The sequence below is a fragment of the Eublepharis macularius genome, chromosome 17 (assembly GCF_028583425.1).
Source record: "Eublepharis macularius isolate TG4126 chromosome 17, MPM_Emac_v1.0, whole genome shotgun sequence".
NCBI classification, from domain to species: Eukaryota; Metazoa; Chordata; class Lepidosauria; order Squamata; family Eublepharidae; genus Eublepharis; species Eublepharis macularius.
Window position 1 is genome coordinate 12,713,791 of NC_072806.1, and position 19,266 is coordinate 12,733,056.

The following is a 19,266-nucleotide window of genomic DNA, read 5'->3' on the forward strand; positions in this document are numbered from 1 at the left end:
TTCTTTTTGTAATTGACATAGAGAGGTCTAAAGCTTGGTGTAAACTTAATAATTGTTGTTAACTTAAAGAATAACTGTTATTATATTGTTTATTAACTGTTGACTGATTTATATTGGATTGTTTCTATATTTGATAATTTGATATATACATATATTGTACATGAGGTTGTTCTTATAAAATTGTGTAGCACTTTGCACTTTTAGAACTGTTTCTTAATATACTTTTTGTAAGATATTTGCATAAATTCTTTATTGTAGGTTCCCTCTGCTTTTTTGCTTTGTGATTTTGATCTCAAATAGGTATGCAGGCAGCTATACAAAGTGGAAAAAAATGAATAAGTTGTATAGTAAGTAGTATAGTTCATGAAATAACAATTTCTTCCTGCATACATGTGCCTGAGAAGAAACCGCCACCATTCTCCCGATTGTAGGAACGTTGCATTGTGCCTGTCACACTCCTGAGGAAGTGATATATGAAATCTGTGTCATCAATAGCCGGCCCCAGATTGAGCGTGGGATTGTTATACTGCCATCTTTCCAGCTGTCCAGTCACACAACATTAAGAAAAGACAAAAGAAGGAATAGAACATAAATTTTCTCTTCTATTAAGCTTTTTGTTCTTTATTTCTCCGGAGTCATTTCTGCTACATTTGTATTGAATTTGTTTATGTATGTAGTATTATTGTAATACTGTATATGTATACTGTGACAGAGTTTTGTATGAAATATAGAAGCACTTTTTGCACTTTAAATCATAAAATGTTTGCACAGAATTAAGTGTGTCTACCTCCCGTGAGGGATTTTGCTCCCCTCCATGGTTACTGGAGCCAGGTCTGGCTGGCTTCAACTGCTGGTAGCCATTGAAGGTTGCTTGTTATCAGTAACCTGATTTAAAAGTTAGGGGACTGTTATTGTTATTAATAACAACAACAACAAAAACATTAAATTTATATACAGCCCTTCAAGGCAACTTAACACTCACTCAGAGCGGTTTACAAAGTATGTTATTATTATCCCCACAACAACAAACACCCTGTGAGGTGGGTGGGGCTGAGAGAGCTCCAGAGAGCTGTGATTGACCCAAGGTCACCCAGCTGCCTTCAAGTGGAGGAGTGGGGAATCCAACCTGGTTCTACAGATTAGAGTCCCGGCACTCTTAACTACAACACCAAACTGGCTCTCTTTTGCTTTAAGATAGCTACTGATAAAATCTAGTTGAACACACAACTGTGGGGTAGCATTACAATCAAGTCCCATATGCAATGGGAAGTGTCCATATAGTCCTGCATGCTGTTACTTGTATGATAACATAAGAGGAATGTAACAGACCTGTTACGTTTACAGTGACCTAAACTAATTCACAGAGCATACTCTTTTTTATGCACAATGTCTCAGACACAGTCCATAGGATCTCAAAAAATATTAGGCAGCAAGTTTAGGGGAAATATAGTTGGCCTGTGCTCTGTATCATTTGGCCTTTCCTTCAAAACATAACCCACTCAGTAATCAAATGGCTAAAATCCAGACCTAGATATGGTCTAAAAGATTGGTCTAAAAAATTATGCTCTCTATTTAGATAAGTATCAGAAGATGAAACTCGTACACAGGTTAAGATAAAATTCCTACATGGGTCAATAAGATAAAACTCCTACACGGGTCAGGCAAGGGTGGGGCAATAGTATATATAACTGGCATTTCATGTACTTAAGAAGCTGAATAACTTTGTGGGTACAAAAATGGAACTGTCTCTTTTCTTGCTCTTGTGCCTGACTCTTCTTTTTCTTGGAGGGATATATCAGAATTTCCGAAGAATGGATATCCCTCCAGATTGCAATGAACCATTCAAACTATCATTCTTTGGGCTTATGGTAAATGCTACGTTTTGTGTGGTAAGTACCTCAAACTTTAACTAAGGAGTTCCATTCTCAGGGTTATCTAGCAATATATAATGCAGAGGGCGGGGGGGGGGGGGAATGTTCATAGAAAAAAACCCAGAAAATTAAAATAAACATTCAGTGACATCCATATTACTTCTGAGGGCCAAGCTACACATGACAAATGACACTTGAACAGCAAGTGTATTTCTCCCTGTTCACTTGCCCTCCACTCAATCCACTTGCCGTTCAAGTGTCATTCGTCATGTGTAGCTTGGCCCACAGATAGAAAAAGTGGGATTAAACCACCTTTTGACACTGCTTTTCCTTCAAGGAGTGTTGGTAGAGCTGTCCTCCTCCATTTTATTTTTGTGATAACAGAACAGATTCATAAAATGTATGGACAGGCTGTAGTTCAAACAGCCTGAATTTGCCATGAGGCTGTTTTCCCCGCAACATGGCGCAACATTCCGGAGCCAGGTAAGCCGTCTGGAAACGGCCGAAATTTACCAATTAATTAAGTTTAATTTGGTAAACGTCGGTAACTGCAGCTGGTGTTCCATTGCTAAGGAACGGCTAAGAAACAGTATTTCCCACCCATTTTCAAAGAAAGGAGGGAGGAGGGAGGTAGAAACAGAAGGGAGGGGGAATGGGGAAGGGAGAGGGGAGTAAGTGGCCAATCCTTGCAGGATTGCTCCTTCTCTGGCCAATGGGATTCTCTACGAGAGTGCCCTGCAAGAAGTTAAATTGGCAGGCTTGTCTGAGAGCAGCCTCTATTTCGTATGGGGTGATTGTTCGTCTGGCCCTGGCTGTTGACTCTCTCCAACCTGACTCTGCCCTGCTGCTGGAGTGGATTCCTGCTGTCCAGTGGATTCCTGCCTGCTGAGGCCTTGACTGCTGCTGCACCTGGAGGACTTCTGCTGCTGCCCAGTTTGAGAGTTGTAGACTCGCTGGGTGCTTTCTGTCTTTGGGGGGAGATGATTGGCCTGGTATCTGGGAGAGATAGGGTTGGGGGAAAGGGAAAAGTTTTTTTTAGTTTGAATTTTAAAAACTGCTTATTTCCTGTGAGGAGAGAGACTGGCACCACATGGCTAGAAGCATCCTGCGACCACCTCTGGCACTCCCCCACCCCCAAGTCTTCCGTAGGGAAGGACTGCCAAATATTTCTGCCAGATATGTTTGGTGCACATGGCACTGGTATGCCAAGGGCAGCGGGGTGTGTGTGTGTGTGTGTCCAGAGGGCATCTAAGCTCGTCACTCAGAAAAGTGCAGAGATGATCACCAGGCAGCCTTTTTCCATAGTAGAGGGCTTTGGCTTCTGAGGGCCGAACCAAGTAGACTGTCCTTGGTACACTGAGCAGGACCATGGTGCCAACTCTTCACAAGGCTGCCAAGGTGCACATGAAGGCACAGTTGTCTCGCACCACTGGGATAACTGTGCACTTCCATCAGTCATCTGGACCTGCTCTCAGACACAGCATGTGTACCTTTCGCTTACTGTGCACTGGTGACAATCCAATGACCTTCAGGGTGGGGGTGGACCAGCATTCAGCAGGACCAGATGGAGGACTGCCAGGCTGGCTACTACAAAGTTCTGCTCCATGTCGAGGTCCTCAATGCCCGCGACGTGGCAAATATGGCGGCCAGCGTCACTGTCATCATTGAGAGGGAATTACTGGACTCTGTAGGTGACAGCAGTGGCACTGTTGGATACATGGTGACTGATGGCACACAAATATGAAGGCAGTGGTTACGCAAGTGGGCCTCAAGCGCATTTACTGCACATCCCACAACCTGCACCTCATGGTCAAGAATGAGCTTGGTCTGGGTTCTTCTGAGGAATCTGCAGAGGACCCGCAACTCATGAGTTCCAGCGTCTTCTCTAGAAATGCCAGGGTGGGGGTGGACCAGCATTCAGCAGGACCAGATGGAGGACTGCCAGGCTGGCTACTACAAAGTTCTGCTCCATGTCGAGGTCCTCAATGCCCGCGACGTGGCAAATATGGCGGCCAGCGTCACTGTCATCATTGAGAGGGAATTACTGGACTCTGTAGGTGACAGCAGTGGCACTGTTGGATACATGGTGACTGATGGCACACAAATATGAAGGCAGTGGTTACGCAAGTGGGCCTCAAGCGCATTTACTGCACATCCCTCAAGCGCATTTACTGCACATTTACTGCAGAGGACCCGCAACTCATGAGTTCCAGCGTCTTCTCTAGAAATGCCAGGGTGGGGGTGGACCAGCATTCAGCAGGACCAGATGGAGGACTGCCAGGCTGGCTACTACAAAGTTCTGCTCCATGTCGAGGTCCTCAATGCCCGCGACGTGGCAAATATGGCTTGGTCTGGGTTCTTCTGAGGAATCTGCAGAGGACCCGCAACTCATGAGTTCCAGCGTCTTCTCTAGAAATGCCAGGGTGGGGGTGGACCAGCATTCAGCAGGACCAGATGGAGGACTGCCAGGCTGGCTACTACAAAGTTCTGCTCCATGTCGAGGTCCTCAATGCCCGCGACGTGGCAAATATGGCGGCCAGCGTCACTGTCATCATTGAGAGGGAATTACTGGACTCTGTAGGTGACAGCAGTGGCACTGTTGGATACATGGTGACTGATGGCACACAAATATGAAGGCAGTGGTTACGCAAGTGGGCCTCAAGCGCATTTACTGCACATCCCTCAAGCGCATTTACTGCACATTTACTGCAGAGGACCCGCAACTCATGAGTTCCAGCGTCTTCTCTAGAAATGCCAGGGTGGGGGTGGACCAGCATTCAGCAGGACCAGATGGAGGACTGCCAGGCTGGCTACTACAAAGTTCTGCTCCATGTCGAGGTCCTCAATGCCCGCGACGTGGCAAATATGGCGGCCAGCGTCACTGTCATCATTGAGAGGGAATTACTGGACTCTGTAGGTGACAGCAGTGGCACTGTTGGATACATGGTGACTGATGGCACACAAATATGAAGGCAGTGGTTACGCAAGTGGGCCTCAAGCGCATTTACTGCACATCCCACAACCTGCACCTCATGGTCAAGAATGAGCTTGGTCTGGGTTCTTCTGAGGAATCTGCAGAGGACCCGCAACTCATGAGTTCCAGCGTCTTCTCTAGAAATGCCAGTGACTCGCAAATCACTTCTTGCACAGTGTGAAAGCAACTCACCAACTGCACCAGAGGCAGGCCAGAACATGCCTGCCAGAGGGTCGCATGCTCGAGTGTTTGGTAGAGAAGGAGGCAGCCCTCACTTTGAGGCTCTCAAAGAGCGACACTTGTAGGGGGGAGGGGGAGTTCAGCCCAGAGGACTGGTTTCTATTGGGCTTCTCCAGGGATGGGCTTGCATTTGGGAGTGTGCCTTTGGCCATGTCAGCCTTGGTCCATGTGTTTCTGCAGTGGGAGTCAGCTTGGACTTTTTTCTCCGCAGTAGGAACAAAATGGATTGGCTGCAAGCTCCTTGTTCCGGAGCCCCCAGAATTGGACCCCAGTGTTCAATCTTTCTGAAAATTTGGAAGTCTTTAGAGGACAGTCTGTAGTATGGATTTTTCTTGCAAAATGTCACCTCAACCCCCTGGATAGCCCCCAGAAAATCTTCCCCTTAGGGAATAATGTAGTGGCTGAGGGCACCTTCTTTGGGGGCCATAAATTTGGCTCCCGGCATCCAATTTTTAGGAGGATTTTAGAGAATACTCATTAGTAGGTTCTCTGCTAATTTGATCAAAAAACTTTGGTCAAAAATGACCCCTGCCCCCAACCACTGGATAGCCCCGAATTAAGTTTCCCATAAGAAACAATGGCCAAATTTCAACAATTTTTCTCTATATTCTCAAACCAAACTAGAGAATCAATTTGGTACACAGAGATTATAAATTTTTTTCCTAGTTAGGTATTACCGAACTGGATTTCCCGATTTTTTCCCCTGCACATCCGTAGAAGTCACCTATTGTAAACTCTGGGTAAGTGAGGCAAGACTTCCCAAGAGTAGCCATGACAGGTTAGTCTAAGGAAGAGCAGCTCTTCCTCCTCTTCCTTCTTTCTCTTCTCCTGTTTTTGGACCTAGGTCTTGAACAATAAGTCTAAAAGAAAAGTTACACAGAACCCATGTCTAAAAACACCTCCCTTTGACACTTCTGTGAGGCCTTTAGAAATCAAGCAACAAAATAAGTGCATTTGAAATCAGAATCCTCTAAGAGGAATTGAACCTTTTGCTCTTATGTCACTAAAGGAAACATGTCCCATTTATCAAAACAAGGCATAATTCATTTTAGTCTAAATTGGAGCACATAAGAGTATTGCAGAAGAATACGTATAAGAGAGTCCACCAACTGTAGGGGGCAAGGATATATCTGATCTGAAAAGGGGATCCCAAGCAGATGATCAAACAATACCATTGAAAAGGGGCAGTTAAATCATGTGTGCATAAAGGTCCTACATAACTTTGGGCTAACCAAGAATCCTAAATAGGAAAGGAGTTTACTCTTAGATGGAAGGCCAAAAGCAAGCAAAGAACATGTCCTCCTAGCATCAAAATTGGTATAAATCTTATCTCTAGCATTAATCAGTTTGGTCTAGGGTTGCCAGCCTCCAGGTGGTGGCTGGAGATCTCCTGGAATTGCAACAAATCTCTAGGTGACAGAGATCAGTGCCCCTGGAGAAAACAGCTGCCCAGGTTTCTATAGAGCTAAGACCAAATCCATAACGAAGGGCTAATGATGAAATGCACCTAGGGGACCCTCCAATTGCCCAAAGGAACAAGGACTGTATTCTATTTATAGAGACATCTACATCAGAAATTCATATAGAGGCACTATACAAAAGTTGAGAAATTACCTCTGAGCTGAAAACTCTAATAGCCACTGGGATGTACTGTGCCCCATTAGAAAAAAAGAAATGCAAAATTGCCATCAAAGTATCAATAGATTTCTGAGTGACCAGTTGTTTATAACATCTCCAGGACAAATTAGACTGAAATAAAATGCCCAAATACCAAAAAGAGGAAACCTACAAGATCTTCCGCCTGTTAACGATCCATGTCTCTATTTTAATCAAAGAGTGAGCTGCAAACTTAATAATTTTAGTTTTAGTAAACTTGATAGTTCCTCATACAGACAGTAACTATGGAACCTTTTCAAGGCCCGAAGAAAGCTGATCTGGGTTTGGGAAAGTAAGACAGAGTTGTCTGCATATAGTAAGAGAGGTATTGAAATGTCCAGTAATTTAGGTGTGTGCAGTAAAGGATCAATTAAAAAAACTTGGCAAATCAAACAAATACAAGCTAAATAAAGATGGTGCTAGAAGGCACCCCTGCCGAACCAACCCAACGACAGAGAAGGGGGCAGTTAAGTGACCCTCACTATTACACTGTACTCGGGCAGTAGAATCAGTATATTTTTAATTAACCACAGCAATCTGTTGGAGCTCCGCACTTGGAAGGAAGACACGCCTATCAAGCTAAATTGGGCTTAGATTGGGGTTTCCAGGGCAACAGCAGGAGTTCAGATCGAGTTCAGACAATCCCTGCCTAAGTTGCCAAGGGAACTGATTGCAGGTGCCAGACTGTCTGGCTTGACGAACAGCAACGAACAGCAATGAACGAGGCTTGCAACGACCACCTGTTCGTTTAGAATGGGGCCTCACGAACAGCTTGTTCGCAAACAGAAGATTGGGCTGTTCATGGCTTTTTTTTGTTCGTATTGCTGTTCGTGGCCATCTCTACTCTGAACATAGGACTGGTTGCCATTCTGGGAGATCAAGAGACACTGAGAAATCCGAATTGTCATAGTTTTCCATCTTAGAATACAATGATGAAAAATGCAATACTCAAGTTAGAGCAGTAATAACATGATAAAAACTACCTCTAGTTCTTAAAGAAGAGGAGACAATCGACCAGAATCTAGAGGACTCATTATACTGAGCAGCTTTAACTAGCTTCCACCAGGATCTCATTCTGGCAACACTCTACATCTTTCAATAGATGCTTCTGAATGCTCACTGACCAGTTCAGTTTGAAAGCCAGGTGACAGTTGAAATTTACTTAATATGTCATAAACTTCCTAGAGATATTTTATTAGTGTGCTCAGTGTTCAATTCAATTTAGAAATAAAAATTTGGCATCTATTCTACTTTAAACTATTTCTTGATCTGCAGGGTATTCAATGCCACTTTTTCTTCCCAGGAGAAGCAATATAGACCTTTCATCTACTTTTTTGATTCATGGTATAGAAAGTATGATACTGGGGAAACCCAGTTGGGGGGAAATGGATGGAGCCTGTGCAAGAGAAAGGAACGGCAGATTAAAGGTTGGTTAAACTGCTGCTTTCTGTTTGACCTAAAGGGACTGCCCACTCACGGAATGCTGGCAACGTCTTCGTTTGCAAAAAGTTTGCAGGCCATTTGGCTTCTGTTTTTTGGGCACCCCTAGAAAAGGCGTTCCCAGAAAAGGTGCCAGAAAAACAGAAGCCAAATAGGACACAACCATTTTGCAAATGGAGATGCCAGGTTTCCTGGGGGAAAGCTGCCAGCGTTCGGTGAGTGAGCCATCCCTTTAAGGGCATATGGAAATGGCTTGGCTCACAAAACTATCTCACTCCAAATTGTCTGTAGGCATCAGACCTGTCTCTACACAAAAGATTTCAGATTTATCATTCATGATGTTTGACCCTCAAACCCCCACTTTGAATTTGCATTCTCCTTATACAAAAAGAAAACATAAGCTTATCCTGAGTTTTTTGCACCTGTCATTAATGTAAAAGAAAAAGCAAAAACACGAAATAGAGGCAGTTTCTTTCCAGTGCCATGTTGCTCACCTAGTACTAGTTTGTGCTCTCTCTGTTTCTCTCTCTTTGTAAAACAGGGTTCTATTTTGGAGACATTGGGAATCTGTAAACAAATGACGTTTGTTCGAAACTTGATATCTCTACTTGTATTAAAGAAAGACCCAACACTGCATATCCGGGATGCACAGTTTGGTCACGTTCCTGTACGAATTTATGAGCCAAAAAGTTCATCCTCTGAGAAAAGAAGATGTGTAATTTTCTTCCATGGAGGCCTTTGCATGTTTGGGACAACTAGTAAGACATTTCATACTTTTGAAATACCTATTTGTAGAAGATAAGAGCAGAGGAAGCCCGGAGCAGCCATGCAGACAGGATCCAATATCCTTCCCTAGAAAAGATATTTATAGTACAGAAAAGAGAAAAGTTAGCCAAGACATTTCATTTCTTCTTCATGGTGATTGAAAGCATCAGGCCTGTAGGAAGATAAAAGGACTTGGTGGAGGGAGGGGGTGAATCTATTCACAACTTGAATTCTTGAATCATTTAGAGACATAGCATGCCAGGGCTGTCAGGTCCTTCAGTATGGTGGATGATCCCCTACTCCCAGCAGCCACCAGCCGCTGCCTCTCACCTGTCCAGTGAGAGGGGAAGTGGCCAGAAAGGGAGAAGCAGGCCATCAGGTAGGCATGCACCCCCTGGTTTGGAGAAGTGGGGACCTGGCAAACCTCGAATATGCCCTCGCTGTTTCTCACTTTACTTTTCCAGGATTAATTTTCCTTGTTTGAATGAAGAAACATTTGTTAAGTCCTGAATTATTAAGAACTAGAAACAAAGCCCATTGTGCAAATAAATACAACAGGCTCTAGAAAGCTGGGGCTGGGGAGGGCTGGCAGGTGGAGGGGCAAGGGGGGTCTGGGGATAGCTGAGAGGCAGGAGGGGTCTGGGGAGGATTGGTAGGTAGGGGGCAAGTGGGGTCTGCTGAGGTCTCAGAGGCAGGAGGGGTCTGGGAGGACTGGCAGGTAGAGGGGCAAGGATGTGTCTGGGGAAAGCTGAGAGCAGCATGGCTCCAGTGGGGTTGAAGGGGTGCCCGGCACTTCACCTACACCATGTTGCCCCAGCCTTGCCGAGAGTGACACGGCGCAGCTCCGGTGGGGCTGAGGGGGTGCCTGGCACTTCACCTCCGCCACATCACCCCGGCCCTGCCAAGAGCAGTGTGGCACGGTGCGGCTCCAGTGGGGCTGAGGGGGTGCCTAGCGCTTCACCTCCGCTGTGTCCCCCCGGCCCCACTGAGAGTGGTGCGGCTCCGGTGGGGATGGGGCTGAGAGGGCACTGGGCGCTTCACCTCTGCTGTGCCCCCGGCCCTGCTGAAAGCAGCACGGTGTGGCTCCGGTGGGGCTGAGGGGGTGCCTGGTGCTTCACCTCCGCTGTGTCCCCCCAGCTCCACCGAGAGTGGCATGGCTCCAGTGGGGGTGGGGCTGAGAGGGCTCTGGGCTCTTCGCCCCATTGCCTGGGCTGCACCAGGGCTTGCAGGTGCTTCAGTTTTCCTGCGCCACCCTCCTCCTCCAGCTGGGCTACATAGGCCAGTAGCAGGAGGCCGGGCAGACTCGCCTGACTCCGGCAGCCTTCCACGGCATCCTTTTAACCTTGTGCGCCCCCACGCAGGCGCACCAGGATAAAAATGCATCGTCGGATAGACAGTAAGGGAATTATATCATAGGACTAGCAACAAAATCCGCTGTGGGAAAAAATACAATGGGCTCTAGAAAGGTGAGGGTGGTCAGGTGGGCCTTCAGTCCTCCTCCGTCACTGATCCTGGCCGGATGAAGGCAGGGGGGATGGACATGGCTACCTCCTCTGCACCTGATCCTGGCAGAGTGAAGGAGGGGCAGGCATTTCCCCCTGCTTTGCTCCTCATCCTAGCTGAGTGGGCAGCATGGGCAGCAGCATGGGAGGGCTGGGAGGCTGCCTGTGCCATGCACCTGCAGAGCTGACGGGGCGGCCGGCTTGCTGCGTACTCCCAGCCCTCCAGCAGCAGTGCAGGCGGCATGTGCCCGCGGGTGCCCTGCATGATGACATCATGCGAGTGACATCATCACACACTCCTGGGAGCACACATGTGCTTTGCGCATGCGTGCATGTGGAGGCAGGGGCGCTGCCAGAATTGAGATGCCCCGGGTTCTGGCAACCCAAGATACAGCTCTGCATTTATGAGAATAACTCTTATTTTGATTTTTTTTTACACTGCTGCATTTCAGTGCCTGTGTTTTTGGTTTAGTTTGCAAAAAAACACTTTGTGGTACCATCCGAATTAGAGTTGCGCACGTCTATGTCCATGGACTTTGATAGTTTTAGAAAGACATTGACTTAGAAAGTTGCCTTTGAAGAGTGTTGAAAGAAATTCAGGATTCTTAAATGTTTTTTTTTAATAAGGCCCCCAAGATATAAATAATAAAAATGCAAAAAATGCTATAGGATTCATCTGAAATGCCACCCCCAACCTGTTTTTCCAACTTCATTGCAGGTTGCTGATATCTTGGAGTGTGACTATGTTTGTGATTAGGGGATAGTTGAAAATCTTTCTTTTTTGGTAAAGTGGGGCATGATTATTTTCTTTATGTGTTATGAAAAACTTGCTGCATATTATTTTTTAAGAAAACAACATAGTCCCTTTGACAGATGCGGGTGCATAAAACATTCCAAAAGATAAGCCATATATATTATGGTTTCAAGAAACCCATATTAAAGTCCAAACATGAAAATTATCTTAAAACAATTGATAATGGCTAATTTACCAATGGAGCATCAGAAACAAACCAAACAAGGAGATAAGCATCTGGAAGTGGATTTAAAATGTATGAAAAACAAGGAGAGTTTTTTGGGGCGGCGTAAAGCAGAAATTAATTATATAGAAGGGGATCCAATTATAGTTGGCAACATTAATAGAATTATGAACTGGGACATAGATAACTAGATAATTCTCATAATGAAATTCCTATGAAAATGACAGAGAAAATAATATATTGTATAAAGACACAGTATACTGAATGATTTTTGTTTTGCAGAATGTTACTCATATGTGTGCAGGACAATTGCCCGAGAGAGTGAATCGATTGTTATAGACATTGAGTATGTGAGTTTATTCCATAGTCACCATTTAAGCAGTGCTCCGTTTTTTTGCTAAGGCTGAAATGCCATATCAGAAATGCACTTAAGCAGACATTTTGTGTTGTGCCAAAGTGAAAGAATGCCTGAAAATTACCGCAAAAAATTGGAATCTTCGTGTGGTTAAGAGTGACAGGACTTTAATCTGGAAAGCCGGGTTTGATTCCCCCCTCTTCCCCTTGAAACCAGCTGGCAGACCTTGGGTCAGTCACAGCTCTTTCAGAGCACTTTCAGCCTCTTCCACCTCACGCAATGATTGTTGTGAGGATAATAATAACACACTTTGTAAACTGCTCTGAGTGGGCATTAAGTTTTCCTGAAAGGTGGTATATAAATTGAATGCTGTTGTTGTTGTTGTTGTTGTTGTTGTTGTTATTGTTATTATTATTGTTGTTGTTGTTATTTATATTTAGGAAAGTGTGTGTGCATCAGAAACATTGGCTTGGCTTGTATTTGTTTCTTTATTCAGAACATTATAAGCCTGTTTTTCTTCCAGGCAACAGGAACTGAAGGCAGATAGATTAAAAACTGTGTGGATATCAGGGGGGAAAATCTAATTATTAAAACAGCAAGTAACATCTGTAAGCCACTATAAGTAACATGCATAAGCCCATGAGAGTCAACAGACTATGGAAGCCATCAAAACTTCAACAGCTGTTTTTAAAAGTTCCATCTTAGAGCCCTTACAAAAATGCAAATCAAACACGGAGTTCCTACCATCTTCCAGTTGAAAAGAAATAATATAGATTAAATGGTTTCACTATCATTTCAGTTGCTTAACATTGTGTACTTGTCTGTTAACTCACATTTATATACTAATATCTGGCGTAAATCTGCTAAACTTATTCCGGAATATGTGTGTAGAAGCCGCTGAGTCACATCCAACTCATAGCAACTCCAAGAGATAAGTAGGGTTGTCAGGTGTCTGGTTTTTACGTGAACAGTCTGGGATTTCTTTGGACTGTCCAGGGGAAATGTCCTGAAAATACTGGGCACCTGGCTGAAGAGGAGGGAGGAGATGAGGAGGAAGGGAAGGGTGAGGAAGGAGAGGGAGTGGTGCTGTGCCGGAAGTCAGCCCACTCATCGCAGCACCCCCACCTCTCCGCTCCCCATTAAGACGTGACCCAGGAGGTCTGGGCTGGCCAGGCCAGCTTTCCATTGCTGGCCCCTTGCTATGTAACCATGCCACTTTATTTAGGGATTCTCTATTCCTGAATACAGCGTTGTGAATATTATCATCTTTGCAAAATTCTGACTTAATCTACAATGAGCTCCCCAAACAGGAAAGGCATATTTTGTGAAAAATTCCAATTTCTGTCAAACACAGCCCCATTACAATAAGCAGCCAGGGGGAAATGCAGCAAAAATGTCCTCCCACTCACAGTCAATGGATGTTGTATTATTTCATAGCCAAACCCAGTGGTTTAGTTGTGCTATAATTATATCATGGGGACAACGCAAATTGCTATAATCTCATTTTTCTGCTGACATTTCCAGCAACCTAACTAAGCATAACAATAAAGGAACTAGATATGAGTAAAGATAATTTAATTTGGCTATCACAAAACAATCCTTTTAAAATCATATATCACATGTAGACTGCATATTCTTAATAATGACAGTAGGATAGGGGTTTTTTCCCATCATTCTATCTACCTCCTGAGAAATCTTTCTTAAAGTGCTTCTGCCAACAGTATAATCAACAGGCAAACATAAGTATTGCACTAAAATGCCAGCTCTGATAGTAGTATGCCTAGCTATTAAGTTACAATAAAGTGCATGTGCAGAGTAATACATAAGTTGTAAGTATTTTGTTAAAAAATTGCATAGTTATTACACAAGTCCATATACATCCAAAATTCTAGCAGGGATGATTGAAGTGCTATGCCATAAATAATTTATTCAAAATGAGTGCATTCATAAATATTCCTTATATAAGTCACCCTGCTGGAGTAGAAAATGCAGAAGTTGGGCCACAGTGTTTTGTAAGAAGAACTGAAGGTGAGGCTGTGATTTATTCTTTCTGACGGGTCATCTAGATCATTGATCCCATTTCTAGTTTTTCTTTTTCAAGGAATCACAGACAAGCCAAGACATATGTTCTGGAAAAATAGTAACTGCTTCATTCATTCAAATTTGAGGCTGGGTGTCATTTTTCTGCTGACATTTCCAGCAAGGCAGGTCTAGCTAGGTCAAGAGCAGGGTCCAAAGTATGACTGCTAACTATTTAATTAATTGATTGATTGACTGATTGATTGATTTATATTTTTAGTCCGCCCTCCCCACCAAGCGGGCTCAGGATGGAGTAAAACATTTCAATTTACATAAATAAGAATTAAAAACAGATAAAACATTATACAAATAGCATTAAAACAGCTTTATGCAATAAATACAATACAGCTTCTCTTCAGATGGCGACGATAAAATACTGGTTTTTCAAGCCGTGGCTCATATGTAGGCTCATATGTAGGGTGGTGGGCAGATCTTTAGTGTGGGCCCTGGTTTCCTCAGACAGAGAGTTCCACCAGGTCGAGGCCAGGTGGGCCTCCCTTGAACCAGGGACCACCAACAGTTGTTTATTTGTTGAACGAAGCATCCTCTGGGGTACATATGGGGAGAGGCGGTCCTGCAGATATGCTGGGCCCAGTCTGCATAGGGCTTTATAGGTCAACACCAAAACCTTGAACCGGACCTGGTACTCAACTGGTAACCAGTGCAGCTGGCATAGTATAGGTGTTATATTTAATAACAACAACAACAACAACATTCGATTTATATACCACCCTTCAGGACAACTTAATGCCCACTCAGAGCAGTTTACAAAGTATGTTATCATTATCCCCACAATGACAAACACCCTATGAGGTGGGTGGGGCTGAGAGAGCTCTGAGAGCTGTGACTGACCCAAGGTCACCCAGCTGGCTTCAAGTGGAGGAGTGGGGAATCAAACCCAGCTCTCCAGATTAGAGTCCTGTCACTCTTCACCACTACACCAACTGTTCCCTAATCGGAACCCTTGCAATTACTTGTGCAGCTGCATTTTGGACCAGCGGTAGCCTCCGGATCAGGCCCAAGGGAAGCCGTTTGTAGAGCGAGTTGCAGTAGTCTAGTCGAGAGGTGACTTTCGCTTGGATCACTGCAGTTGAGTCATGGGTTGATAGGTAGGGGACAAGCTGCCAGACCTGTCTTAGATAGAAAAATGAAGACTGAGCAACTACTGCAACCTGTGCCTCCATAGTCAGGGAGACATCCAGGATCACCCCCAGGCTCCTAACTCTTGAAACGGGTGCAAGTAGCACTCCATCAAGGGCGGGGAGCCAGAGTCCTGTACCCATGGCCCCCAGGCCCACATGCAGAACCTCCGTCTTTGTGGGATTTAATTTCAACGGACTCTGCTCCACCCCCTACCACCTCCAACAGACGCAACAGGGTATCTGCTGGTGCGCTACGTGGTCGGTACACCACACAGATAGCCAAAATCTCCTCGGCACCCCACACTAGGCCCACACAATCAATACCGGAGATCTCTGGGGCAGGGAGCAGTCTGAAGGAGAAAGACTCTCGGACAAGGATCACCACCCCTCCCCTCAGGCCACCCGTTCAGGACTGATGGAGGACCGAAAATCCAAGGGGGATCAGTTCTTTCAAGGCAACTGTTTTGCCCTCCCTTACTCAGGTCTCGGTCACGCACACCAGGTCCATATCCTTCGCTGCAAAATAATCATGCAGTGTTCTCGTTTTATTATTTATGGACCTAGTGTTGCACAACATCAGTGTCCAAGGGGGGCTAAATTTCCTAACTCCACACACAGCATTTCTCAGGATGGGACACAGGTTGGAAGGACACTGAACTCTACCATATCTCCGCGTCCTTCTCATCTTGGCCTGAGTCCCACCGCCATACCTCCCTCGCCCCCAGAGGACTGTGATCCCTGACGCCATACTGGTCAATCCTTCACCCACCACCCTTTGGCTCGCTCTATCTGCCCAAGCTACCAGCTCTTAAATAATTACAGTTTAAAATTCCCAGGCATACAATTAATCATTAAACATCCTAACCACCTGATCTCTCTCTCTGATTAATAGGCATTTCAGGCCTATTTAAGTTCTATAGGCACTTCAGGTCTGTTAGGCTCTGTTAAATACAGGCCCAATTAAATTCTCCAGAGACTGGTACAGATGACAATTTCAACACAACCGGCATGCAAAAATACATCCTCAACTTGTGTGGCAATGACTGGTAAACAGGAGGGCGATTAAAAACGTAAACTGGCAAGAGCGGTTGCAAGCGCTCCCACTCGCACCAGCATCTTAGAAACTCTTAAATGTTCTGATACTTTCCCAAGTGCAGAGGAGGGCAAGGCTGAGCAGCTGGCTCAGAGCCAAACTACAAGTGACGCCTTACACAGGTTGGACACTTGTCAGCTTCCCTCAAGTTTTGATGGGAAATGTAGGTGTCCTGGTTTTACAGCTTGGCTCTCCATTACAGCTGCAAGACCAGGATGCCTACATTTCCCATCAAAACTTGAGGGAAGCCGACTAGTGTCCAACCTGTGTAAGACGTCACTTGTAGTTTGGCTCTCACTCACCACAAGGAGGCAGGAGTGTGTTCTTCGCTCTTTCCCTCCCTCTCTGGCAGCACAAGGCTCCTGGGCAACGTTCTTAAAGTGCTCCAGGCACAGAGGAGGGCCGGGCCGAGCATCTGGCTCACTCACTCCACCAGGCAGGAGCTTGTTCTTCTTCACTCTCTCCCTCCCTATCTGGCAGCACAAGACTCCTGGGCAGTATTCTTAAAGTACCCCAGGTGCAGAGGAGAGCGGGGCCAAGCAGCTGGCTCACTCCGCTCTAGGCCAAGAAGCTTAAAGGAGTAGCCATGATTTTTTGAAGTTTACTTTTATATTGGGAATAATTATGGGAGTTGTGGTGTCCAGAGCAGTAGCTGGGATCAATACTAGCCATGATTTTTTATTAATTTACCTTTATATTGAAGGGTGGGGGGTTCAAACCAAAAGCTGACATTCAGACTAATTTTTCTGTCAATGAAACAGAACTTTCTGCCTCCCCATTACCACGGCAGCCCATTGAGCTCCTGGAGGTCCATGAGTAACAACATGGGGGGGGGGGGTCTGTAGCAGAGGGAGGGATTCAGTAGGTTAGGGTTGCCAACCTCTGGGAGGGTATTATTCAATGCAAAGGGTCTCCAACCCTCTCGTGGTCAATATTGAAAGCTCAGTCAAGAAGAGTTCAAATAGAATTTTAGTAATGTGTAATGTATCCGTGAAATCCAAGTGCTCATGTGAAATAAATACTCTCTACTCATATATTCCCCTCCAATTATTCCAATTTCTTTCAAATATCCCGCATGATAGTCATAAATACAATAAATACATCAATCATAAATACAATAAGTAAGTTCATGAGAAGCTTATTTATGCTATTTTTGATTGGTGTATTTATTGTATTTATGACTGTCATGCGGGATATTTAAGAGAAATCAGAATAATTGGAGGGGAATATTTGGGTAGAGTTCATAAGTATGTAATGCACATGAGCACTTTGATTCATTTGAAATGTAGTGCTGGAGGAGAGGTTTGCGGATACCATGGATGGCCAAAAAGAAAAATACGTGGATACTAGATCAAATCAAGCCTGAATTCTCCCTAGAAGCTAAAATGACAAAACTGAGGCTATCATACTTTGGACATATTATGAGAAGACAAGATTCTCTGGAAAAGTCAATAATGCTAGGAAAAGTAGAAGGCAGTAGGAAAAGAGGAAGACCTAAAATGAGATGGCTTGACTCAATAAAAGCCACATCCTCCAGTTTTCAAGATCTGAGTAAGTCTGTTAATGATAGGATATTTCTTTCATTCATAGGTTTGCCATACGTCGGAAGTGACTTGATGGCACATAACACACACACACACACACAAAATCTTTGATTTCACAGATACATTACACATTACTAAAATTCTATTTGAACTCTTGTTGACTGAGCTTTCAGTATTGACCACGGGAGGGCTGAAGACCCTTTGAGTTGAATAGTGTCCATACCCATGGATGCCTCTCTATTAGGTTTAATCTCCAGGAGGGTCCTGGAGAGCTCTTGAAATCACAACTGAACACCAGGCGACAGAGATCATTTCCCCTGGAGAATATGACTGTGTTGGAGGGTGGTCTCTATTGCTTAATACCATGGAGAGGACCCATCCTTTTTTAATCTCCACCTTCCCTAGGGTTAACCTTGAAATCCCCAGGAATCCCCCAAATTGGAGTTGGCAACCCTAGCAGAAACGGCCAGTTTAGCCCTGTCCCAACTCAATATCTTTCATAAAACTCATTTCATCAGAACTGCTATAACAACATTTCAAAACTCCTGCTGTGGTTGATCTTTCAGATACCGTTTAGCTCCAGCGCACCCATTCCCAGCCCAGAAAATCGACTGCATCACAGTCCTAGAACATATTCAAAAAGAAGCAGAAAATTATGGAGTGGACCCCAACCGCATTATCCTTGCAGGTGACAGCAGTGGAGGAACAATGGCCGCAGCAGTTTGTCACATTCTGGTGGCTATGAAGGATGTCGTAAAGCCCAGAGCTCAGGTTTTGATCTATCCACTCCTCCAATCGTTGGACTTCAGTTTGCCTTCCTATCAGCAAAACAAATCTATCCCCATGTTGTACAGAAAACGGGCTGTTAAACTTGGTGTCAAATATATAACCGAAGATACTGTAGATTTCGATAGCATTATAAATGGCGCCCATGTTCCCGATGAGCTGAGAGTGAGGTATAGGAAGTGGATTAGTGCTCATCACATTCCAGATGAGTTTAAGGTCAGAGGCTACGTGCCACTGGAGCCTGCTCCATTTTCCAAGAAACTTTACGAAGTCTGCAAGATAACATTCCAGGCAGATTTTTCCCCTCTTTTAGTTGAAGATGGCATCATACGCCAGGTCCCCGAGACTTTGCTTTTGACTTGCGAGTATGACGTTCTTAGGGATGATGGGCTGTTGTACAAGAAACGGCTAGAAGACAATGGCGTGCCAGTGACTTGGCTTCACCTAAAAAACGGATTCCATGGAATCATGTTTGAAGGCGATAAGATGCCCTTTTCATTCAAAGATGCAAAACCTGCATGGGAAAGCATAGCAAGTTTCATTAAAAAGTTCTAAAATGGAAATCTTTACATAAAACTATCAGTGAATAAACACAACATGCAATACTGCATGACACCCCTCCTGTTTTGTTTTGTTTTGTTTTGTTTTTAACTCTTGGGCCTCTGCATGCAAGGCAAATGCTCTTAAACAGATGCAGTCACCAGTTGCTAGAGTTGCCAGCTTCAATGGGAAATTCTTGGAGATTTTACCCTACTATGGCATTTAACCCCTCTGCAGGGCCCATGACATTGAGTCCACCCTCCAAGGTAGCCATTTTTAAAGAAGAACTGACCTCTCTGGCC

At 44.7% G+C, this 19,266-nt stretch overlaps 1 protein-coding gene across 1 annotated transcript; it reads left to right on the plus strand.

The window, feature by feature from the left end:
• Positions 1-1,737: 1,737 nt before the first annotated feature.
• On the plus strand, positions 1,738-19,039 carry LOC129344860 (arylacetamide deacetylase-like 4). Its single transcript, XM_055001769.1, has 4 exons — positions 1,738-1,889; positions 8,723-8,939; positions 11,708-11,771; positions 18,205-19,039. The coding sequence occupies exons 1-4, from the start codon at positions 1,812-1,814 to the stop codon at positions 18,977-18,979; spliced, it is 1,134 nt and encodes a 377-aa protein (XP_054857744.1). The 5' UTR covers positions 1,738-1,811; the 3' UTR covers positions 18,980-19,039.
• The last annotated feature ends 227 nt before the right edge of the window (positions 19,040-19,266 follow it).